Consider the following 25,844-nt stretch of genomic DNA (forward strand, 5'->3'; position numbering starts at 1 on the left):
AGAAATTTTACTAATATTTTATGTAATACACTGTTTATATCTTAAATGGTATCTTCTGTCATGTAGAAGCTACATAGAAATCAATTCGCTTCAAATCTCTTAATGAATTAAAATTTACATTTCTAAAAGTAGCTTATTTTAGACTTCCCATTGTTAGGTTTCTGTAAACTACATATCTCAGTTACCAATATAATAACACAGCTCTTCTAGTATTTAGTAAGAGAAACTTTGAACAGCTTAGAGCTCTAAGGTCTAGAAAACAAAAACATGAAAACACCTTAACCAAAGCAGCAATTTATTTGAAAATTATAAATCATAATGCTAGTGAGATAAAATGATTTAAATGCTATAAACTAAGATAACCTATTGAAAACTAATATGGAAACTCTAGCAGGAGCAACGAATATTTTAATACCCTCTGAGACAATAATATCTGCTAGATATACATGAAGATGTTCACTGTAGCACTACAAGCAATAACAGAAATGAGAAAAGCTAGTGATGTAATCACTCCAACACAGAAAGGTACTACATAAACATTTATAAGTATAATGAATAAAACACAGCAATAGTTTGACATCTACTAAATAAATATAGTGTATGTTTATTATAATTTAATGTGCAACATTTAAGTGTACACAAGGTTATACAAAAAATTATAATATAGTAGTGGAACTATGGGTAATATAAATTTAATTTTTTGAAACTATACAGTAAAATTTTATCTTAAAAATATCAAATGATCTATTCCTAATAAAATTTTATACATAGTGAAAGAACTCATATTACTCTCATTAAAATACAGGTATTTCAAAATTATCACTAGTATTCACTGTTAAATGGTTCAAAAGAGAAAATGCTGTTTTTTAACATATGATTTTATTTGGAACAAATCTAATTTTATAACTAAAAACCAAATTTTGGTAGAGTTTAGTCCAAGATATTATTCAACTGCCTGCTAAATTAAACTGTAACATAGAGAATTCACTTTTATCAAAATACTTCCTTCCCATGTGGTATAGAAAAAGAACTTTAAGTGCAAAATATTCTCTATTAGATCTTAAATCATTTTATATTATTAGAGTCATAGCACTTACCTAATTTAGTTTCTTTTTCCCAGGCTTGTTCAATAGTGTGAAGTTTTTCCTTAGTAATCTCTAGTTCTTTACTTATAGACTCTATTTGCTCTTTTAGAGATGCATTTTCACACTGAATAAAACAGAAACATCACTGAGAAAATACATTATAATTCAGACTACTACCACAAAAATGACATTATCTCAACTTTATATAATATCTCCTAAAACTTACAATCCATTTTTTTAAATAAAATTAGAAGTTCTCACACATTAGGTTTATACATATTCTACATAATAAAACCCTAATATGCAAATAGACCAAAGGGCGGAACAACCAGTCGCTATGATATGCACTGACCACCAGGGGCAGATGCTTAATGCAGGAGCTGCCCGCTGGTGGTCAGTGCGCTCCCACAGGGGGAGCACCACTCAGCCAGAAGCCAGGCTCACAGCTGGCGAGTGCAGCAGTGGTGACTCTGCTGCAGGTGAGCGGTAAGGAGCGAGGGGTCCTGAACTGCAAGAGGGTGCAGGATGGCTGAGGGACACCCCCCCTGCTCCCCCAGTGCATGAAATTTTGTGAACCGGGCCTCTAGTATAATATAAAACATTATTTTAAAATAATCAAAATCTTGTATATCAAATATGTGGCCCTAGAGGCTGCCATGTACCTTTGGTTAAGCTAGGATACTCACAGCTTCAAAACCTTCACACACTAGAGCTTTCTTCCCTCATTCACACAAATAGTCACCGAGCATCCCTAGCATGTTATCAGTGACAGGTACTATATGTTAATGGTGAAGAGAAACAAAAAACATTTTGGCCTTCAAAGGCCTGAACTTTGGTGTCTGTGGGTATGTATGTATGGCAGGAATTGGGAAGAATGTGTAAGACGGCAGACAGTAAACAGGTAAGCAAACTAACAACAAATCATTTAAAATGTCAAGATCTAGAAAGAAACAAAGTATGGACCCAGGGAATAATAAAAGGAGGCATATATAGACAGAGTGGATAAAGAAGGTATTAACCACTGAAGAGGTGTTTTTTGTTTTTTTTTTAATATATTTTATTGATTTTTTACAGAGAGGAAGGGAGAGAGATAGAGAGTTAGAAACATCGATAAGAGAGAAACATCGATCAGCTGCCTCCCGCACATCTCCCACTGGGGATGTGCCCACAACCCAGGTACATGCCCTTGACCGGAATCGAACCTGGGACCCTTCAGTCCGCAGGTCGACGCTCCATCCACTGAGCCAAACCGGTTACGGCGAAGAGGTGGTTTTTAAGTTGAAACTGAAGACATGAGAAGGGGCCAGTTTTGACAAGAAAGCAGCCATAGAATGAAATGATATATTGGTGAACCCAAGTGCTCTAAAGCAAGAAAGAAAGATGTTGAAGTGCCAGAGGACTTGAGCATAGTGAGAAAAAATAAGAGTGAAGAGTGGAATAAGATAAAGTTGGAAAAATAACAGGGGGATATATGCACAAAAAATAAAGATAAAAAATTAAAAAAAAAATAGCCCAGCCTGTGTGGCTCCGTGGTTGAGCATCAACCCATGAATCAGTCACTGGATTAATTCCTGGTCAGGGCACATGCGGTCTCAATCCCCAGTAGGGGGAGCACAGGAGGCAGATGACTTACGTTTCTCGGTCATCGAAGTTTCTATCTCTCTATCCCTCTCTCTTCCTCTCTCTCTAAAATCAATAAAAATGTACTTTAAAACAATCAAAATAAAACAAGTGAAAAAAAAAAGAACAACAACAAAAAGATAACAGGGCATGGTATGTCCAGATGACGAACTGGAATTTAACTTGATAAATAAAAGGGAATCGTTTAAAATGTTAAGGAGGAAGTTTTAAACAATCCCGGGATGCAATGTAGAGAATAAAGGGGTAAAAAGAAAAATCAGAAATTAGTCAAGAAGATACTATAAAGTCCAGATGAGTGATGATGCTGGTTTAGACTAGGGTAATAGCAGTAAAGAAGGAGAAAAGAGGACATACATGAATTAATTACATTTGGGAAATAAAAATGATACCAAAAACAATGACTAGAGAACAACTGTAAGGTATCTGCCTTTAACTAACTGAGCTCCTAATATGGCATATACATATTGAAACAGGAATGACTATGAGAAAAATAGACATCAGGAGTTCATTTTGGATACATTAAATGTGAGACCCCCTTGAAATATTAGTTGTAAAGTGGTAATTTCACACAGAAGACAGCTTTGAAGTCAGGCTGGAGACATAAAAGTAGAAGTTGGCTCATAGTCTATTTTAAGCTCATTTATTCTTTTTTTTAACGGATAAAATGCCTACTATATGCCAGGTATTTTACCCACTAGACATCAATGGTAAACAAATCCCATCCTAGAATTTGCATTTTAGTGAAGCAGTTGGACAATAAGCTAACATATAACACAACTAGAGGCCCGATGCATTAAATTTGGGCAAGGGGCTCGGACCTTGCATCCCCCGGCTTTGTCCAGAAGGACGTCTGGAAGGTCATTTGGCTGTCCAGTCTAATTAGCATATTATGCTTTTATTATTATAGATGTCAGGTCATAAGATTTATGAAGAACATTAAAGTAGAATAATGAGATTTTTTAAAAAGGGGTATGTTATGATAAAAAGAAAAGCAAGATAAAAGAATAAACTTGCCTTTTGGTAACATGCACAATTAAAACCCTATTCTAGATACTGTAAATACATAGGAGAAAAACAAACAAGGGCTTAGGGTATTTTAGATTCTACCCTTTTATTTCCATACTCTTTCAAAGTAAAACTCTGGTCTTGCTCCAGATCCCATTTTCACCCCCACCCAGGTATTGCAACTTCACTTATTACCATTCCAATCTCTAATCTGGTCATTAATCATTCTCTCCTTATTGGCTCTAAAGTTTCTTTCCCTCTCCCTTCAAACTTCACTGGTCTCATTAAAAAAAAAAGTGATAAAACAAATCCTCCTCTTGATTCTAATTCAATACATATTTATTTCTCTTCTATTATCAAACTTCCAATTCTTCTATTGCATAATTCAGTTTTTGTACTTTCTAATCACCTACCCTTTTGTTTAAAATTTGGAAATTCAATTTTAATTACCTTTACTTTCATGTATCTTTACCCTTAAAAGGCATTTGTGATTTCCTAGTCACCATATATGATTATCTTTGCACCAGGGCTCTATACTATTAATCACCATCTGAGGTCAACATTTATTAGCTCTAACTCTGTGCCAAATACGAAATACTAAATACACACATGAATTAAGCAGAGAGTCTGATATCAAGAGGCTACTATTCCAAGAGGGAGGCAAAGATAGAAATACATATAATATGAGTGATAAACAGCAGAACTAGGTACAAGATATAGAACTAATATAGACAGGAGGAAGGAATTTGTTCTATGAAGAAGAATACTTCAGAGAAAAGGAGTCTGAACAAAGTTTTGAAACATGAATAGAAATACACTGAGCAGATGAACTGGGAGAGGGGAAGGGGTTTCTAGATAAAGGTAAGAGCATATACAAAAGAATATATGTAAGAAAAAACACCGTGTTGCAAGAAACTGGTAGTTCAGTTTCTAAAACATACATAATGAAACTCCTTAGAGCAGTGGTTTTCAACCTTCTGGCCTTTCAAATATAGTTCCTCATGTTGTGACCCAACCATAAAATTATTTTCGTTGCTACTTCATAACTGTAATGTTGCTACTGTTATGAATCGTAATGTAAATATCTGATATGCAGGATGGTCTTAGGCGGACCTCTGTGAAAGGGTCGTTGGACCGCCAAAGGAGTCACGACCCACAGGTTGAGAACCGCTGCCTTAGAGTGTTAAAGGAGATGAAGAGAAGTAAATGAAGGATAATCACAAAAGGAGGTTGACTTTTATTCTTTATGTGACTGGAAGCTTTTGACAGGTTTTAAGCAAGGGAGTGACATAGTCAGATTCATGTTGAGAATTATCATTCTAGTGACAGAAGGAAGGATGTAACACTGGAGATAGGGATATAAGTAATGACTACCACAATAAAGATAATAAAGAAAAAAAAGACATCACCAATAAGGATAAATATATGTTCAGAATTATAACTGAGATATGAGGAAAGGGATATAATACAAATATAATTTTTTTTTTAATTTTGAGAAAGGTTCAGTGGATCTGCACATTGAAGGGTCCCAGGTCCGATTCCAGTCAAGGGCACATGCCAAGTTGCGGGCTCCATCCCCAATAGAGGGCATGCAGGAGGCAGCTAATCAATGATTCTCATCATTAATGTTTCTCTCTCTCCCTCCCTACAATCAATAAAAGTATATATTTTTAAAAATAGATAAAATAAAGTTAAAATTTCTCATTGATATGTTATCTACAGAAGAATGCTTACCCAATTTTCTAATGACAAAGAGGACAGAGGACATGAAAAAAAAAAAAAAAAAAGCCCTGGGCAGTTGCTCAATGGTTAGAGCATGGGCCTATGCATCAAAGGGATCTTGGTTGGATTCCCGGTCAAGGGCACATACCTGGGTTGCAGGTTTGATCCCTGGCCTTGTAAGCACATGTGGGAGGCACCCAATCGATGTGTCTCTCACATCAATGTTACTATCTCTCTCTCTCAAAATTAATGAAAAAAATATCTGAGTGAAGGTTAATAAAAATAAATGAATTATTTTTACATCTAAATAATCACAATTTTCATAAAAAGTAACATAATTATCTCTCCTTGGCAAAAGACAAAAAGTAAACTGATTAACATTATTTCTAGTTAGTATTAATAAATCATGTTAATTTTGTAGGAGTCATTGAAAGCTATTGGTAATAATGCTTTGTTTTATTCAGTGTTTCCCTAAGCAAGTAAAGGCTTTTGAGCCAATAGAATTCTCTGTCATTCCACCCCATTAGAGGATCATAAAAGAGAATAAATAATAAGCCAAAAGACATAATCGTATCCTATGTAATAAAACCCTAATATGCAAATTGACCGAATGGTGGAACGACTGGTCGCTATGACACGCACTGACCACCAGGGGGCAGGTGCTCAACGCAGGAGCTGCCTCCTGGTAGTCAGTGCACTCCCACAGGGGGAGCACTATCTAGGCCAGGGGTGGGCAAACTTTTTGACTCAAGGGCCACAGTAGGTTCTTAAACTGGACCAGAGGGCCGGAACAAAAGCATGGATGGAGTGTTTGTGTGAACTAATATAAATTCAAAGTAAACATCATTACATAAAAGGGTACAGTCTTTTTTTTTTTTTTTAGTTTTATTCATTTTAAACAGGCCGAATCCGGCCCGCGGGCCGTAGTTTGCCCACGGCTGGTCTAGGCAAAAGCTGGGCTCATGACTGATGAGCACAGCGGTGGTGGTGGGAGCCTCTCCCGCCTCCGCTGCAGGCAGGCAGTAATGAGCAAGGGGTCCTGGACTGCGAGAGGGTGCAGGCTGGGCTGAGGGAACCCCATCTCCCCCGAAGTGCACAAAATTTCATGCAATGAGCCTCTAGTTTCTGATAAGGAAGATGAACAAATCAGAAGCTTAATTTGCCTACCGTAAACGGTATGGAGGTTAAGTGGCTAGAAGAGTTAAGTGGCCACACAAAGGCTCTGGGCCATATTCACTATCAGATTTAAACTTATGCTACTTCATCCTGCTCTTCTGTATCTCTACCATAAGAAAGAATGGGAATTTGCCAAGCTCATCCATGGCTGGGGAAGAGCCATTAATATCTCACCCACTCTCAGTTACAACCACCACAAGGAATAGAAAAGCCAGGGGCCATGAGAGAATAATTTGTTCCAGGAACAAAGGTAAGAAAAAGGGATGGGTACTTAATGCTGCTTCTTCTTTTGATTATAATACTCTATCTGTTCCATGTTCCTTTTTTCTTTCTTAATTTCCTGATGAAAGAGGTTTGATTCAGCAATATCATGCAAGTTGGCTATGGAGGATGACCTGGATGACCAGAAGGCATTCTGCACTTACAGATACATATGATCAAAGAAAAATGGCTGATATCACAGGGTTCTCAGATCACACAAACTTACCTCTAGGTGTTCCAAGTTGTTTGTTCTTTGAACAAGCACATTATCTTTTTGCAAGATGTCCCTGTACTTAGCAGTCAATTCATTGTATTGTTTATTGGCCAATTCTAGTTCAGACAGAGAAACACTATTATCCATAACTTTTTGGAGAGCAGCAATCTTGAAAATGGCCATCTCCTATGTAAATAAGGATACAATCAGTTAAATTACTGTACTGTTTCTTTTGGTGAGGCACTAGCCACTTTTGAGAAAGATAAGATAATACAATCAAAAACAAAAGAGGCTTTGAGATTAATTTTAAAAATAAGATTTCTCAAAAAAGAAAAGGAATAGATTTTTAATTAAAAAAAATATTGCAATAATAATTGTTTTTTTTTCATATAACAAGTCATCTTATTTGGAATTTTTAATCATAATAAAAATAAAGTGAATCCTTTTATAACTCATCATAATAAAATAAAATTCAGTTAATTTGAGCAAAATAAAAGAAGCAGCAGGAAAGTACATAATTTAGACTATCTTTCGCTGGCTTTTCTAAATTTCATAAAATTAAAAAAATAACTTCTCTTTTGATAACTGGATGGCAAAATTAGCATTGCCACAAGTAACCTTTACAGCTTAGCTATTTCTGGCTACCATAGTTACAAAGACTAACTGTAATGAAATATTTTTTTGTTCACAGAAAGGAAACATTAATTAAGAGAAGAGTTATCTTTATTATATTTATCTATAATAAATAATATTAAAATTTTTAAGTTACTTGGTTCATGTTCTACTCATTAACTGCACAGCTAAAAAAGTCACAATTCAAATACATAGTTTAACACCAAAAAAAAAAATCTAAACTTTCAGTTTTCTTCAAAGTAAGGGCAAAGAACAACCAATTTTATGAAGTGAAAAAGATAACGAATTTATAGTTATAATTCATTCTGAAGTAGAGTAGTAAGGAAATCAAATATTTGTAACGGTGCTTTAGATCTTATTTTGACAACCTTTCTTCTCCATGTAAATAAGTATACACCATTGATTCCCAAAGTGGGCGCTACCGCACCCTGGTGGGTGCTGCAGTGAATCAGGGGGGTGGTTATGGCCACAGGTGCATTTGGGGGCATATATCTTTCTGTTTAATTGCTATTAAAATTTAAAAAAAATTAATTTCCAGGGGGCACTGAGTAATATTTTTTCTGGAAAGGGGGCAGTAGGCCAAATAAGTTTGGGAACCACTGGTATACACTGTTCTACAATACCCTTGAGATTTGTTTTCACTTTTTCTTTGTGGAGGGTGAGGGAAGTTATGCTTCAGATCCCTTTTAAAGTCCCCCTCTTTTTTTTTTTAAATTGTTGAAAAAAAAAATCCAGGTTGAACAATCAGGTTAAAGAGGAATAAAATTCTAGTTCTTTTTTCCCTTATATCTTATACACCAGCTGTATTTGTAATACCTCAATAAAAGTATATTCTACAAAATCTAATGCAAAAATAAAAACAAGAATACTTAAGTGCTAATATTTTCTTATAATATATCCAAGTAAAAATAGCTTTTATTTTCAACAGGTTTTTTGGTGCATCATGATTCAGCTTTAAGATTACATTGAAAATAGGGTTCTTAGCATAATAATTTCACCCATTACTATATTTAAAAGGGGATGATAAGAAACTCAAGTTCATTTTAATTTTACTTTGAATTCTTCTGTTTATATAATGCTATGTAAATTTAGACATGTCAACTGAGCATACACATGCTTAAAATAAGCTACATTGCCCTAGCTAGTTTGGGTCAGTGGATAGAGCATCGGCCTGTGGACTGAAGGGTCTCAGGTTCGATTTCAGTTAAGAGCACACACCCAGGTTGTGGGCTCGATCCCCAGTGGGGGACATGCAGGAGGCAGCCAATCAATAATTCTCTTTCATCATTGATGTTTCTATCTCTCACTCCTTTTCTCTTCCTCTCTGAAATCAATAAAAATATATTTTTTAAAGAAGCTACATAATAAGATCACTTATAAAGCAAAAAACATTACTTATAAAGTATTTTTGTCAAAAATATTTAACCTGCATATAACCAAGGCTTTCAGGGTAACTTTAGCAAATGCAATGGATAGAGAAACAAGTAGAATTATGCAAAAAAAGAAAATAATTATTATTATATTAGAGGCCTGGTGCATGAAAAGTCAAGCACTGAAAGGGAGGGTCCCTCAGCCCGGCCTGCGCCCACTCACAGTCTGGGAGCCTCAGGGGTGGGAGGCGACCCAGGGATCAGGGGAAGGTGATGCCCCATCACACCTCTGCTGTTGCCCCTGCCGGCAGCGCAAGTCTCGGCTGGCCCTGGTTACCTGTGCCTCAGGCCAGCCCTGGGTGGCTGGGGGGCTGAGGGGACTGGGGGACTCTGGAGGCAGGCGGCAGAGCAGCCAGGCCCGCCTAGGGGGAGGCCTAGCCTTGGTGCGCGCCTGCCACCCCAGTGGGGCTGTGGGGACTGGGCGCGACCATCTTGTGGTTGTGGGTGCCGCCATCTTTGAGGGCATAGCAGTCAATGAGCATATTCCCTCCTTATTGGCTGTGGGCGCCTCCCTCTTTGAGGGTGGGACAGTCAATGAGCATATTTACTCCTTATTGGCTGAGGGCGCCACCATCTTTGCAATGGAGTGAGGTTCAATTAGCATATTCTCTCTTTATTAGATAGAATAAATCATCAACATTTTTCAGAGAGAAAAAAACTATGGGATTCTATATTAAAAAGACATGTAACATTAAAAAAAAAATGCAAGGTCCTTAACTGAATCCTAGGACAACTAAGTAAATACAAATATTGTCTGGACATTAGATGATATAAGAATTCTTATCAATTTTAATAGATGTAATAAAGTTATAGTGGTTATGTCAAAAAAGTTTTGATTTTAGAGATGCACGCTAAAATACTTAGGAGAGAAATGTCTGTCACTTAAATACTCCTACAAAAAATAGAAGCAATTATGGCACAGTGGTAATAAATGTTAGCTATTAATCCAGATATTAGGTGTTCATTATACTACCCTTTCTTCTTCATGTTTGAAAATTTTCCAAGATAAATATTCAGATATACCTTAAATCGTTGTAAACGTCCAATTTTTTCACCAACTTCAGCTTCTATTGATATCAATTCATTCTTCTGTTTGTCATTTTCTTTTCTAAGTTGGTGCTCCATTTCTATTAAAGTAGTATATTGTCTTATGAGTGACTTTTCATTGACTTGCAAGACAGTGATTTTTCTACTATAATCGGAAAGTGTTCTTTTCATTTCATCTGAATCCATCTGAAGAGTACTGAGCAAGTTCTGCACAAAGACACATTAACATTACTTGTTAATTTTAGCTATCTTAGTTTACACCATATCATATATATTCTCTCATGTGAAAGAATCATTGATCTGCTGCCTTCTGGACGTCACCCACAGAGGATCAAGCCCGCATGTGCACTGACCTGGAATTGAACTGTGACCTCCAGGTTCATGGGTAGACGCTCAACCACTGAGCAACTCAGGCCAGGCTACAATATCGTACATTGACTTCAAAAATGTTTTACTTACATTATATTCTTTTACTTTTATAGCATCTTGTTGAATTTGACTATCAAGTTTTTTCTTTTCCTCTTTCATTGTTTCAGATTCTGTTTTCCAGGTCTCCTTTTCACTAAAAAAATAAAAATAAAAATGACACAATGCTAAACCTAATAAAATATTTACCGCAGGAAGAGAAAATGTCTCATAAAACAAGAGTCCCTAGTCTCAGTGGTTGAGCGTCGACCTATAAACCATGTCACAGTTCGATTCCATCAGGGCACGTGCCTGGGTTGCAGGCTCGATCCCTAGTAGGGGACGTGCAGGAGGCATCCAATCAATGATTCACTCTCATAATTAGTGTTTCTATTTTTCTCTCCCTTCCTCTCTGAAATCAATTAAAACGTATTTTTAAAGAGTCACAGTAGCTACTCAGTACCTAATAAGAACGTCAAAATTCTCTTCAAAAAAAGATTTAGCCTGAAAGTGACATTTTTATGTAATAAATGAAAGGTAAAAAAATTATTTTATCAATCATTTTCATTATAACATGAATCATCACCCTACAATTGTACCAATATAACAATTGCTGCTGAATCTTATAAACATTTTATTAAAAATAGAAAATCATTAAGAAAACAGACAATCCCTCAAACTAATTCTGGAAATCAAGTCTCAATATTCTGACCCTACTCTTAAACTTGAGTGTTAAATATTTGCAAAATATTTAGAATATAAATCAAATTAGAAATCATTGGATGTAAAAGAAGACAGTATGGAGTTTCCTCAAAAAATTAAAAATGGAACTCCCATTTGACCCAGTAATCTCATTTCTAGGACTATATCCCAAGAAACCAGAAACACCAATCAGAAAGAATATATGCACCCCTATGTACATAGCAGCACAATTTATAATAGCTAAGATTTAGGAACAACCTAAGTGCCCATTAGCAGATGAGTAAATTAAAAAACTTTTGGTATATCTACAAATGAAATACTATGCCGCTATAAAAAAGAAGGAACTTTTACCATCTGCAACAGCATGGATGGAATTGGAGAGCATTATGCTAAGCAAAATAAGCCAGTCAGAGAAAGATAAATATCATATGATCTTACTCATATGTGGGATATAATGATCAACATACACTGATGAACAAAAATAGATCCAGAGACAAATGGTGGGGGGGGGGGGGGAGAATTAGAGATCAACCAAAGGACTTGTATGCATGCATATTTGCATAACCAATGGACACAGACACTGGAGTAGTTAGGGCTTGCCCTCGGGGGTGGGAGTGGCTGGGGGGGGTCAATCGGGGAAAAAGGAGACATATGTACAATGTTAAACAATAAAAAAAAAAGATGTGCCACAGGCATAAAGAATAAAAATGGCAACAAATAAGTACCTATCAATAATAACCTTAAATGTAAATGACTTAAATGCTCCAATCAAAAGACATAGAGTAGCCCTAGCCGGTTTGGCTCAGTGAATAGAGTGTCAGCCTTCAGACTGAAGGCGCCCTGGTTGAATTAAAGTTAAGGGCAATATCTAGGTTGTGGGCTCAATCCCAGGAGGGGGCGTGCAGAAGGCACCTGATCAATGATTCTCTCTCATCATTGATGTTTCTATCTCTCTCTCCCTCTCTCTTCCTCTCTGAAATCAATAGAATTATTTTTTAAAAAAAGACATAGGGTAGCTGAATGGATAAGAAAACATGACCCATGTATATTCTGTCTATATAGACCAACTTTGGAACAAAAGACTCACACAGGATGAAAGTGAAAAGATAGAAAAAAATTGTCCATGCAAATGGAAATGAAAAAAGCTGGGGTAACAATATTCAGATCTGAGAAAATAGACTTCAAAAAATGCCATAGTAAGACAATGAAGGCTACTTCATAATACTAAAGAGATGGATCCAAAAAGATGACATAACCCTGGTAAACATATATGTACCCAATACAGGAGCACCCAAATATATAAAAAAAAATTCTGGAGGATTTTAGGTGAGAGATTGAATACAATCATAGTAGGGGACTTTAATAAACCACTAGCATCATTGGATATATCATCTAGACAAAAAATCAATAAGGAAACAGTGACCCTAAACAACACACTAGATTAAATGGATTCAATTGGCATTTACAGAACATTTCCCCCCAAAGTTAGAAAACATACATTCTTCGCAAGTGCACATGGGGCATTCTCAAAGACAGACCACATGTTAGGACCATACTAAGTCTCTACATGTTCAAGAAGATTGAAATCATATCAAGCATCTTCTCAGATCACAATGGCCTACACTAAAAATCACCTGCAATAAAAGCATCCCAAAAAAATTTTAAAAAAAACACGGAGACTAAATGGTATGTTATTAAAGAATGAATGGGTTACCAATGAGATCAAAGGAGAAATAAAAAACTTCCTGGAAACAAATGAAAATGAACACCCAACAATTCAAAATCTATGGGCCACAGCAAAAGCAGTACAGAGAGCAAAGTTGATAGCACTACATGCCTACCTCAAGAAATAAGAAAAATTTCCAATAAACAATCTAATCCCACAACTTAAAGAATTAGAAAAAGAACAACAAGAAAAGCCCAGAGTAAGTAGAAGGAAGAAAATAATAAAGATCAGAAAGGAAATAAATGACAAAGACTAAAAAACAATACTAAAGATCAATGAAACCAAGATCTGGTTCTTTAAAAAATAAACAAGATTGATGAACCTTTAGCCAGAATCATCAAGAAACAATGAGAGAGAACCCAAATAAATAGAATAAGAAATGAAATAGGTGATGTAACAACTGACACCACACAAATACAAAGGATTGTAAGAAAATACTAAACATCTGTTTGCCAACAAGCTAGAAACTTGGACAAAATGAAAAAAATTCCTCGAAAACTATAATCTTCCAAAGTTTAATCAAGCATCAAGAAATTTTAATAGAGTGATAACAACCATGAAATTGAAGCAATGAGAAAAAAAAAAAAAAAACTCCTGGAAAACAAAAACCCTGGTACAGATAGCTTCAATGGGAAGTTTTACCAAATAATTAAAGAAGAAATAATACCTATGCTCCTCAAACTAGTCCAAAAATCCGAGAGAAAGGAATACTTTCAAGCACTTTCCATGAGGCAAGCATTATCCTAAATCTAAAACTAAAGACACTACAAAGACAGGCCAATATCCCTGATGAACATAGATGCTAAAATCCTCAAAAAAATATTACCAAATCAGATTCAGCAATATATTAAAAAGATCATACACCATGATCAAGTTGAATTTATTTCAGGGATGCAAGGCTGGTAGAATATTCGCAAATCAATAAATGTGATACATTACATAATCAAATTGAAAGACAAAAATCACATCATCACATCAATAGACCCAGAAAATGCATTTGACAAAATCCAACACCCATTCAATATAATGAAAGCCTAATATGCAAACTGTCCCCTCAACTGGGAGTTTGACTGCTCGCTATGACGTGTGCTGACAACCAAGGAGCGGCGCGGAACATGGCAGGTGTCGGCAATGTGGAGCTGGCAGCAGCTGGCAGTGGATACTCTGCTGGCCCCAATGGGCCCCAATGAGAGCAGGACCATGGTGGGATGGTGGAGCAGGTGACTGAGCGCCCTGCCAATAGCCCTACAGACAGCGACCAGTGGTGGTGGCGAGGGGGGAGGAGTGGGGCCCAGGTGCTGCCCAGGACCCAAAGGTCAGCTGGGACCTTCCCTTCCACACCACACCCTCCCACTTCAATAGCCAGCCAGGCCTAGGGACCGCACCAGTGCATGAATTTCGTGAAATGGGCCTCTAGTTGTTGATAAAAACTCTCAGCAAAGTAGGAATAGAGGGATCATACCTCAACATAATAAAGGCCATGTATGACAAACCTACAGCCAACATCATACTCAATGGACAAAAACTAAAACCATTTCCCCTAAGAACAGGAACAAGACAGAGATGTCCACTTTTACCACTTTTATTCGACATCATACCGAAAGTCCAACCCACACTAATCAGAAAAGAAAAGAAAAAAAAAAGACATCCAAACTGGAAAGGTGGTGTAAAACTGTCATTATTCACAGATGACATGATATTATACATAGTAAACCTTAGAGACTCCATCAAAAATTACTAGATTTAATAAATGAATTCGGTAGTGTAGCAGATACAAATTTAACATCCAGAAATCGATGGCATTTTTATACACCAATAATGAACTTTCAGAAACAGAAACTAAAAAAAAATCCCATTTACCATTGTAAAAAAAAAAATTAAGATATTTAGTAATAAACTTAACTAGGAGGTAAAACACCTCTAATAAGAAAACTATAGATTGTTTAAAAAAGATGGAAGAAGACATAAACAAGTGGAAGAATATATTGTGTTCATGGATTGGTAGAATTAGTATCATTAAAATGTCCATACTTCCCAAAGCAATCTATAGATCCAATGAAATCCCTATCAAAATACCAATGACATATTTCACAGATCTAGAACAAATACTCCAAATATTCATATGGAAACAAAAAAAAGCCACAGCAATCTTGAGAAAGAGGAACAAAGTTGAAGGGATCACAATACCAGATATCACATTATACTAAAAAGCCATTGTAATCAAAACAGCCTGGTACTGGAGTAAGAAAAGGCATATAGATCAATGGAACAGAACAGAGATCCCAGAAATTGACCCAAGCCATTATGCTCAGTTAATATTTGACAAAGGAGGCAAGAGCATAAAATGGAGTAAAGACAGTCTCTTTCAATAAATGGTGTTTAGAAAACTGGACAGATACATGCAAAAGAAATTAAACTAGACCACCAACTTACACCATACACAATAATAAATTCAAATTGGATAAAATACTTAAATGTAAGTCATGAAACCATAAAAATTCTAGAAGAAAATGTAAGCAGCAAAATAACAAACATCACAAGTAGCAGAATTTTCACTGGTACAATGAGGAGGGCAAAAGAAACAAAGGAAAAAATAAACAAATGGGACTACATCAAACTAAAAAGCTTCTGCACAGCAAAAGAAACAAGCATCAAAATAAAAAGGGAACCCACTGTATGGGAGAACATATTTTCCAATGATATATCTGATAAGTGGTTAATTTCCAAAATTTATAAAGTACTCATTCAACTCAAAAAAGGAAGACAAACCACCCAATTAAAAAATAGGCAGAGGACCTGAGAATAGACACTTCTCTAAAGAGGACATATAGCCCTAACTGGTTTGGCTCAGTGGATAGAGCATCAGCCTGCGGACTGAAGGGTCCCAGGTTCGATTCCGGTCAAGGGCATGTACCTTGGTTGCAGGCATATCCCCAGTGGGGGGTGTGCAGGAGGCAGCTGATTGATGTTTCTCTCTCATCGATGTTTCCGACTCTCTATCCCTCTCCCTTCCTCTCTGTAAAAAATCAATATATTTTTTTTAAAAAAAGAGAACATATAAATGCCCAAGAGACATATGAAAAATGTCCAATGTCACTAATTAGTAGAGAGATGCACATTAAAATGAGAATGAGGTACCATCTCACACCTGCCAGAATGACTATCATTAACACATTAACACAAGTGCTGGCGAGGATGTGGAAAAAAAGGAACCCTAGTACACTGCTGGTGGGAATGCAGACTGGTACAACCCCTATTGAAAACAGTATGGAGTTTCCTCAAAAAATTAAAAATGGAACACCATTTGACCCAATAATTCCACTTCTAGGAATCTATCCTAAGAAGCCAGAAACATCAATCAGAAAGAATGCATGCACCCCTATGTTCATAGCAGTATTATTTACAACTAGAGGCCCAGTGCACGAAATTCATGCGGCGGAGGGGGGGGAGAGGGGTGGAGAGGTCCCTCAGCTCGACCTGCACCCTCTCCAACTCCAATCCGGAAGCCCTCAAGGGATGTCCTACTGATGGCTTAGGCCCGCTCCCTGTGGTTCTCTGCTCTCTGCAGGGCCTGCCTGCTCCACACCACAGCGATAGGCAAGCAGGCCCTGCTGGGTGCTGCCTGCATGCCATGCTTGCCTGCTCGCACATTGCCATGGCAACGGCCAAGCAGGCCCTGCTGAGTGCTGCCTGCGGGCCAAGCTTGCCTGCTTGAGGGTCACTGCGGCTACCGCCAAGCAGGTCCTACTGTCTGCTGTCAAGCTGCGCGGCCGGACCCGCCTCGGGGCAGGTCGGCTGCAACACCCACCCTGGAGTTGCCAGTCCAGCCCTGCCTGGCTCCCAGGGCCCCGCAGCAGCCGTGGCCACTGCGGGTCCAACCCCACCTCCCTCTCCAGCCCTTGAAGCAGCCTCAGAGGCTGCTGACCAGACCCTCCTCCAGTGTAGGCCCCTGCCACCCCACCCCTGATGCTGCGTGCACAGCCTTCTCCTGTGGAGTCGATCCGTTATGGCGTCCCAGTTAATTAGCATATTTCTCTATTTTATATATATATATATATAGATAGCTACGCTCTGGAAACAGCCCAAGTGCCCATCAGTAGATGAAAGGATAAAAATGCTGTGGTACATTTACACCATGGAACAATATGCATCTGTAAAAAAGAAGGATCTCTTTCCCTTTGAGACAGCATGGAAGAACCTGGAAAGTATTATGCTAAGCAAAATAAGCCAGCCAGAGAAAAACAAGTATCATGTGACCTCACTTATATGGGGAATCTTGTGAACAAAATAGACCCAGAGACATTAACGCCTGCAACAGACTGACCAATTTCAGAGGGAAGGGGGTGAGGGTTGGGAAGAGATTAACCAAAGAACTTACATGCATATATGCATAGCTCATGGACAGATAACAGTACAGGGAAGGCCTGGGGTGGGGGTAGGTGTAGGGTAGAGGGAGTTAATGGGGGGAGAAAAGGGGACATCTGCAATACTTTCAACAATAAAGATAAATTTTAAAAAATAAAAAAGATGTGTTAGACACTGTTGCATAACCAAGAGATATTCCAAAGTCACCTGCAATCAGCTTGGCATAAACTAATCAGGCTGTCATTCTGTCTGCCACTGACAATGTTTAAGACTTAGCTCATTAGCCCAATTCTGGCTAATAAGATCTAAATCACGGTCTGCCAGAGCCTCTGGAAAAAAAATTTTATCAAAAAATAAAAAGTTGTGTGGAAAAAATGCCCCTCTTCTTCAATGGGCGAAATAATTTTATCTTCCTTGTACTCCTGTATCTATTTTATAACGTCAGTAGGAGAGAATATGACCTACCTATAATTAGCTATGGGTTTCTTATTAGATTAGATAATAATCACCCTTAGAGTTTAAATCACCTTTCATCAAGTATTCTAATTACTACCAATTTTTTTTTCTATTGATATAAATGGTTTGGCAGAGATAAGAAGAAACACATTAGTCCTCTATGAAAATATGAATGATGATGGTGATGATAAAAAATGATGCCAACAGCTGACACAAAATGTTCATATGTGCCATGACATTTACAAAATTCTCATATCTGACCATTTTCATATAACTCACCTGTTTCAGAACACTCCATGAAAAAGGTATTATTATCACAGAATTTTACAGATACTAAACTGACACAGATAAAGTGGAGTGGGAGAGGCAGGAGGGAAGGGTAAACAAAATATGTAAATTTCTTATGTTCTGTTCATTATTAACGTGAATATGCTGCAATTACGTTTATAAAATGTTGCCAACACTTATACCTTAGATATTCTTTATATAATAAGCTTTGTTGATGACGAATTACTGCAAATTTTCTGTTATACTCTTCAAGAGAATCTTCTAAATCCTTTAATTTATTTTCTTTATATTCTAGTTCCTAAAAATGGGTTTAGAAATAAGAATGTAAAAAACATCAGAATACATTTTAAATCTGAAGGTAGAAATTTATATACTGGCAAGAGTATAGAGAACTATATAAAGGAGAAAAATCACCTTATGTAACACAGATCATTTTTATGATTATTTTGAATATCTTTGTTTAAGGCATATGGAATGAGGCAATATATGTAAAGGAGAGGTACTATAAAACAGGTAAAATTAATTTTATCATATATGATAGTTACAGTAACCACACAAATTATCAGATGCAGTAGTTGTATACTTACCTTTAGTCACTCAGTCCCACATACCCTTTCATGAATATCCTATCTAATAATAGAGAAACATGGTAATTAACTGTACCTGCGCTACCCTTCCCATGGGCTAATCAGGGTGATATGCAAATTAACTGCCAACCAAGATTGTGGCTGGCAGCCAGGCAGCTTGAAGCGAACAGGAGGCTTGCTTGCTTCAGTGACGGAGGAAGCCAACATTCCCTGCCTGCCGCTGCCGGCCTCTGAGCTTGCAGTTTAAGAAACATTGTTACAAATACAGAAGCTAAACAAAACCCCAGAAACCTGCTTTCAGCCAGCCGGGCCTCAGAGCTGGAGTTGAAACAGTGTTTTGATCATAGAACCCAAACAAACCAGATACCTGCTTTCAGCAGCCAAGGTCTCAGAGCTGGAGCCGAGCCTCAGAGCTAAAGGTGGCTCTCAGCTCCTGTGACAGCCATAGAAGATAAATAAATCCAAGAATAAAAAAAAAAAAAGGAAAAAAAGGAGAGATTTGGAGCTTCAGTCGCCCGCCAGCCTGAAAACGGCCCTCAGCCCCTCACCCAGACTGGCCAGGCACCCCAGGGGGGACGCCCACCCTGAAGGGGGTGTGACCAGCTGCAAACAGTCATCATCCACTAACCCAGGCTGGCCAGATACCCCAGTGGGGACCCCCACCATGAAGGGGGTGTGACCAGCTGTAAACAGCCATCATCCCCTCATCCAGGCTGGCCAGGCACCCAAGTGGGACCCCCACCCTGATCCAGGACACCCTTCAGGGCAAACCAGCCGGCCCCCACCCATGCACCAGGCCTCTATCCTATATAGTAAAAGGGTAATATGCTTCCCAGCACCGGAATCAGCGGAGCCACGAGGCCTCCCAAACCCGGGATCAGCAGAGCCACGAGGCCTCCCAGCACTGGGATCAGCGGAGCCTCGAGGCCTCCTGGCCCCTGGAGCAACCTGTGTGACAGGGGGCGGGGCCACAACCTCCCTATCCGCCCTGCTCTGTTCATGACAGGGTGCGGCGCCCCAACCCCCCCCCCATGGGCCCTGCTCTGTGTGTGATGGGGTGGAGCCGCAACCTCCTCATCGGCCCTGCCCTGAGTGTGATGGGGGGAGTGCCCCAACCCCCTGATCGGCCCTGCTCTGTACCTAATAGGGGGGAGCTCCCCAACCCCCTGATCGGCCCTGCTCTGTGTGTGACAGGGTGTGGTGCCCCAACCCCCCATGGGCCCTGCTCTGTGTGTGACGGGGTGGAGCTGCAACCTCCCCATCGGCCCTGCCCTGAGTGTGATGGGGGGAGTGCCCCAAACCCCTGATCGGCCCTGCTCTGTGGGTGATAGGGGGCAGCGCCCCAACCCTCTGATCCGCCCTGCTCGTGTTTGACAGGGTACGGAGCCCCAACCGCCCTGATGGGCCCTGCTCTGTGCGTGACAATGGGTGGTGCGGCCACCTCCCCATTGACCCTGCCTTGAGTGTGACAGGGGGCGGTGCCCCAACCCCCCAATCGGCCCTGTTCTGAGTCCGACCAACGGCTGCACCTAGGGATTGGGCCTGCCCTCTGCCACCCGGGAGCGGGCCTAAGCCAGCACGTCATTATCTCCCGAGGGGTCCCAGACTGTGAGAGGGCACAAGTGAGGCTGAGGGACACACCCTCCCCCGCCAGTGCACAAATTTTTGTGCACCGGGTCTCTAGTCGTATATAATAAAAGGCTAATATGCAAATTGTCCCCTTGGGAGTTTGACTGCTCGCTATGACATAGGCTGTCCACCAGGGGGCAGCGCGGAATAAAGGTCCCAGCCAACAGCAGAAGGGCCTGATTGGCTGTGATCGCTGGCCAGGCCTAGGGACCCTTCCCATGCACAATTTCATGCACTGGGCCTCTAGTATTCTATATAATAAAACCCTAATATGCAAATCAACCGAACGGCAGTACCACCGGTTGCTATGACACACACTGACCACCAGGAGGCAGACACTCAACACAGGATCTGTCCCCTGGTAGTCAGTGCTCTCCCATGGGAGAGTGCCGCTCAGCCAGAAGCCAGGTGAGGGGGCATAAGCTGGCAGGTGGACATCCCCTGAGGGGTCCCAGACTGCGAGAGGGCGCAGGCTGGGCTGAAGGACCCCACAACCCCTTAGTGCACAAACGTTGTGCACTGGGCCTCTAGTATATATATATATATTTCTCCACTTGAATTATCCTAATTCTTTTCAAAGATGAAGAAACTGAGACTTAGAAGATTAAGTAACTTACTCAACATTAAAACTCATTAGCAGTACCTTTAGCAACCATTTCCTAAGCATTAATGCTGAGTTTGGTGCCAGGTACCTTAAATATATGTACATGCAACACTGTAGGTCATGTCTGTCTGACTCCAAAGGCCTTGCTACTTCCCTCACTCTATGCTGTTTTAGGATTGAAGTCCAATTACCTGTTTTACCACTTTGAAAAGGTTTTCAGATTCCCAATCAGTGGTCTCTCTCTATGTTACCACAGTGCTTCTCATGTTTTTTTATATAAAGCCTAGAGGCTCAGTGAACGAAATTCATGCACAGGTAGGGTCCCTAGGCCTGGCCAGTGATCATGGCCGATCGGGGCCTTCCTTCTCCGGCTGCTGGCTGCTGGTCGGGGCCTACATTAAAAGTAATGTATAATACTAATTATAAAGTGATGTTCTAAGTAGTTAAGGTTGTTGCTCCCTAAGATAACATATAAATTCCAATATCCAGAAAAAGATTCATTAATGTAACTTCCAAATATAAAAATAAGAATTTGATAATCTTAACTCAAGTATATTCAGAAGTGGATTATCTAGGAAAGGAAAACAGAAGTGCTTACAATAAAAAATATATTCTCACTTATTTTGAACTCATTTTTGTAATTATTCTGTAATGTATGTAATGTTATGGGTCGTCACACTTCAAATGAAATAATGGAAAGCATCCTTCGTGAGGTCATTCATAATGACCACGATATAGATGGCAAAACTGAGAAACAGAGGGCAAGCAGTCCACAATCTAATTTGCTGATGGATTAACTAACACTTTACAGAGTAAATGAAAAAAATAAATAAAAGAGAATTTATTTTTCTTCTTCTTGCAGCTAAAAAAAAAGGAGTAATTTTAACCATCATACTAAAAAGCAGTGTCAGACTTTATTCACTTCAATTGCTTTTCTAACCAGCAATAAATAAAAGTGCCCATGTTAGCCCTGGCCAGATGGCTCTTTTGTTTGGAGCATTATCCCCTATATCAAAAGATTGTGGGTTCGTTTTCCAGTCAGGGCACATATCTATGTTGAGTGTTTGATCCCAGGTTGGGGTACATACAGGAGGCAACCAATTGATGTCTCTCTCTGTGTGTCTCTGTCTCTCTCTCTCTCTCTTTCCCTCTCTCTCTCTCTTCCTTCCTCTCTTTTAAAAAACATATCCTTAGGTAAGGATAAAGAAATAATAAAATAAATACATAAATAAAAGTGCTCACTTCACTTATACATTACTACATTAGAGCAGCTGTATATTATTCCAACTGTCAATCATCTATTTCATATAAATAATATCCAGTGAACAAGGTGTGTCAGTATGCTTCTCATGCAGATAAATGGAATAAATTAATTTTATCCATAACATTCCATCTAACATCAAAATCCATTAAAATATATCTCTGTTAATATGTTAAGAACTCAAAAAATATGTGAAGACTAAATTGAAAAACATACTATCAATTGTTATTCAGATATAAAAATTTCAATACCTGTAAAATATGTATTAAATATTCATTCAGAGAATTAATAATATTGGCACTAGATGGTGCTATTCCATCAGGTAAGTCTACTCCTTTAAAAACAACATTTGATCCTTCTGATTTCCGTAAAAGACTAGTTTCTTTTTCAAGATGATCAATCTGGAAACAAAGAGTTCAGGAATGAGAATCACATCTCCTATACCCAAAGGAAGACAAATTTAAAAGCAGTAACTGAATATTTTTTTAAAGTAGACATATGAATGCCCTGCCGGAAATTAAACCATAATTTATTTTCCACTTAGTATACTAGTACACTTGGAATTTTTGTATTTTGTTATAAGACACTTATTTTTCCACTTAATTTTATAAGAAAAACCCAAACAGGTGTTTTCTTAATAATGAAAGAATTAATTCAAGGGGCATTTTCTAATAAAGTAGTCATTTTTTAAAAAAATTAAAAGTTTCATATTAGACCTATGTTCAGTGCTTAACATTATCTTTTATTTGATAAAATTCTCACCTTTAAATTTGCTTTTGCCAACTGCTGAGAATAATTTATAGCCTCCTTCCGAGCTTCCCTGAGCTCCTGTCTTAATTCTTCATTCCTCCCAGTAAATTGGTCAACTTGGGTTTTCAAATGGAGATTGGCATCAAAGATTCCTTCTGCATTCTTTGATTCCATTGCCTAATAGATTTAGGTTATATTTCAGAAATGTGAAAAAAACATTAAAATCATAGTTTAAAAAATCTACTTTTAAATAAAATCCACATTTAAGCATTTTACTATTCCCACTGCCATGTATAATAACAAAATAAGCCAAATCTATTTCTTATTAATGAATTTAAATTTATAAAACTATTTTATCTTACAACAGTATTACCAAGTTTAGTAACTACTTGATTATAAAAATTAGCAAACATCTAGCTAACCTTAGTAGACTGGTAGCCTAGTAAATCAACTGAATAGGAACAGGATGACAAGGGTTCATATCTTAACCAATCTCTTACTAGCTTGGCAAGTGACTTAAATTCTTTATACTTTAGTTTCCTTATCTCTAAAGAAGAGTAAATAATATTAGCTCTGTCAACTTCACAATATTGGCAGTCAAAATGAGATATACATGAAAATACTTTGAAACTATGGAGCACCTGAATTTAAAGCATGAGCAAAGAAATGAAAGTTATTACATCCAATTAAGTGAATTTTCCATTGCTTTCTCTCCACAGTTGAAGTACACATGGTAACAAAGGCAAAGTATAACATAGTATTATCCAAGAGTGCTAGGTAAGCAAAAGTAATATGTCAAAATATTAGAATATCAAAGCGCCTTCATTGTCCTAATTCTCCAACTATCATAAATCTATACACACACACACACACACACACACACACACAAACATTATGACTTTAAAAGAACTATATGGAAGAAACCTGTTAAATGCAAAGTAAAGCTTCAGAAGTGAAGGCTGAAGACAAAGTGGTAGGATGAGTAAAACCAAATGTAATCTTATACAGTACTCAGGAAGGTGAACTGGTGTTGAACTCTGGGCAGCAGATTTATAAAAGGAAGCCTTTACACTAAAAGCTCAGAGGACATATAAAGTAATAAGATATACTAATTCAAAGGGATACCAGGAAGACAGAAATAGGCAGAAGGGGATTTCTGACAGACAACAAAGTAAGTCTAGTTAGTTCTGTTGCTAAGAAATAGCACCATGCTGTCTACATGGTCTTTTGGTAAAATAATACTAACTTAGATAGTGACTCAGGGCACTGAAAAAAACAAAACAAAAACCTGTAACAATAGAAAGTGAACTGAAGTGCATAAACCAGAATTATCTGATCTCAAGATTCTGAAGATTTCTTACAAGGAGGTATTATTAGGTTATTTGTGAGTTTTAAACAGGGATATATTTCAGAAAAAAAGAATGACAACCCAGAATAAATGCAGATAAAAACCTAAGGAAGCAGTGGCTGTAGGAAGGCCAGGGTCTATGAATTGAAATAGAAGTAAAAATTTGCTAGTTTATTCATTTACTAAATGGTTTCCCTTGGAGAATAAAGTTTGATCTGAGATATAATATTAGTAGTGGGCAGCATAATAGACAAAAGATAGAATCATTTTAGACATTCAAAATAGCAGAGGCAAAAGAAAAGTCAGAATGAGTAACATATAGAAGGAATCAAATTGTTTTCATAACTTATGTCAAATGGTTTTCTTGCCTCAGGAAGTTGTCATCATCTATCTCTCTCTCCTAATAATATAATGTCATTAAAAAAAGTATTCAACTGCCGAAACCGGTTTGGCTCAGTGGATAGAGCATCGGCCTGCGGACTGAAGGGTCCCGGGTTCGATTCCGGTCAAGGGCATGTACCTGGGTTGCGGGCACATCCCCAGTAGGGGATGTGCAGGAGGTAGCTGATCGATGTTTCTCTCTCATCGATGTTTCTAACTCTCTATCCCTCTCTCTTCCTCTCTGTAAAAAAATCAATAAAAAATATATTTTTTAAAAAAAGTATTCAACTATTGACTGTTCATCATTAAAAAAACAATCCACTGAATAATGAGATGTTTTTAATATTTAAATCAACCACAAATTTGGGAAACAACATAAATGTGGTCAGATTACATAAACAACATAGTAAAAATCTAAATATAAAATGCATATTTTATTAAAGTTTATCTAATATCATTAATACTGTGAAACTTTTTAAGTCCTTATATGGTAAATATAAATAGAATATTACTTGATGGCTAAAATATTTCCTGTAGCAATGCTTAATTCTTTATATATTTAAAATATTCTTACTACAATCTATTACACTTCTAGTTTTGTGGCATAAGATCCTAATAGACCTACTCTCCCACATTTAACAAGTAAATACAAAAACGATTACTTAAAGGTTCTAGAAAATAAACAAAAGCAAACAGATTCTGGAGAGGACTTGTTACTTTAAAAACGGCAACAGCCAGGAGTGATTTGCCATTTTTAAAGCTTTCCTCTGAGGGCAGCCTGCAGTTGCAATGACCTGTCAACTTTCTGGCCTAGAAAACCAGAGGTCAGAGCCAGCCTAAAGCCACACGGAAGAAAAAAGCTAGCAAAAGGGATTTTCAAATTCTGTGTAAAAACTATGCCAGGTCTAAGGTTGACTGTTGAGGCAGAAGAATGGAGTTGACAGAGGCAAGTATCAGTGAACCTAAAGAAAAAGCAATAGCAATTACACAACTGGGAGAAGAAAAAAATAACAAATTAGGAAAAAAATGAACCAGCTTCAGGGACCTCTGGACATCAAAAGGTCTAAAATGTTTCACTGGGGCTCTGGCTGGTGTGGTTCAGTTGGTGGGAATGTGGTCCCAGACACC

General features: G+C 38.1%; 1 protein-coding gene across 3 annotated transcripts in view; it reads right to left on the minus strand.

Annotated features, from left to right (window-relative positions):
• CEP290 (centrosomal protein 290) overlaps positions 1 to 25,844 on the minus strand; it is a 117,489-nt gene that overhangs the window by 57,774 nt on the left and 33,871 nt on the right. For all 3 annotated transcript variants that reach the window (XM_070409595.1, XM_070409593.1, XM_070409594.1), the window contains exons 20-26: positions 23,000 to 23,164; positions 22,489 to 22,638; positions 18,339 to 18,454; positions 10,674 to 10,776; positions 10,191 to 10,421; positions 7,117 to 7,290; positions 1,098 to 1,209 (exon numbers count right to left, since the gene is read on the minus strand). In XM_070409595.1, coding sequence (XP_070265696.1) covers positions 1,098 to 1,209; positions 7,117 to 7,290; positions 10,191 to 10,421; positions 10,674 to 10,776; positions 18,339 to 18,454; positions 22,489 to 22,638; positions 23,000 to 23,164 — 1,051 coding nt within the window. The remainder of the gene's footprint in view (positions 1 to 1,097; positions 1,210 to 7,116; positions 7,291 to 10,190; positions 10,422 to 10,673; positions 10,777 to 18,338; positions 18,455 to 22,488; positions 22,639 to 22,999; positions 23,165 to 25,844) is intronic.

This window comes from Myotis yumanensis, unplaced genomic scaffold (genome assembly GCF_028538775.1).
Source record: "Myotis yumanensis isolate MYYU_CA2020_CCGP unplaced genomic scaffold, mMyoYum1.0.hap1 SCAF_3, whole genome shotgun sequence".
In the NCBI taxonomy this organism is placed as follows: domain Eukaryota; kingdom Metazoa; phylum Chordata; class Mammalia; order Chiroptera; family Vespertilionidae; genus Myotis; species Myotis yumanensis.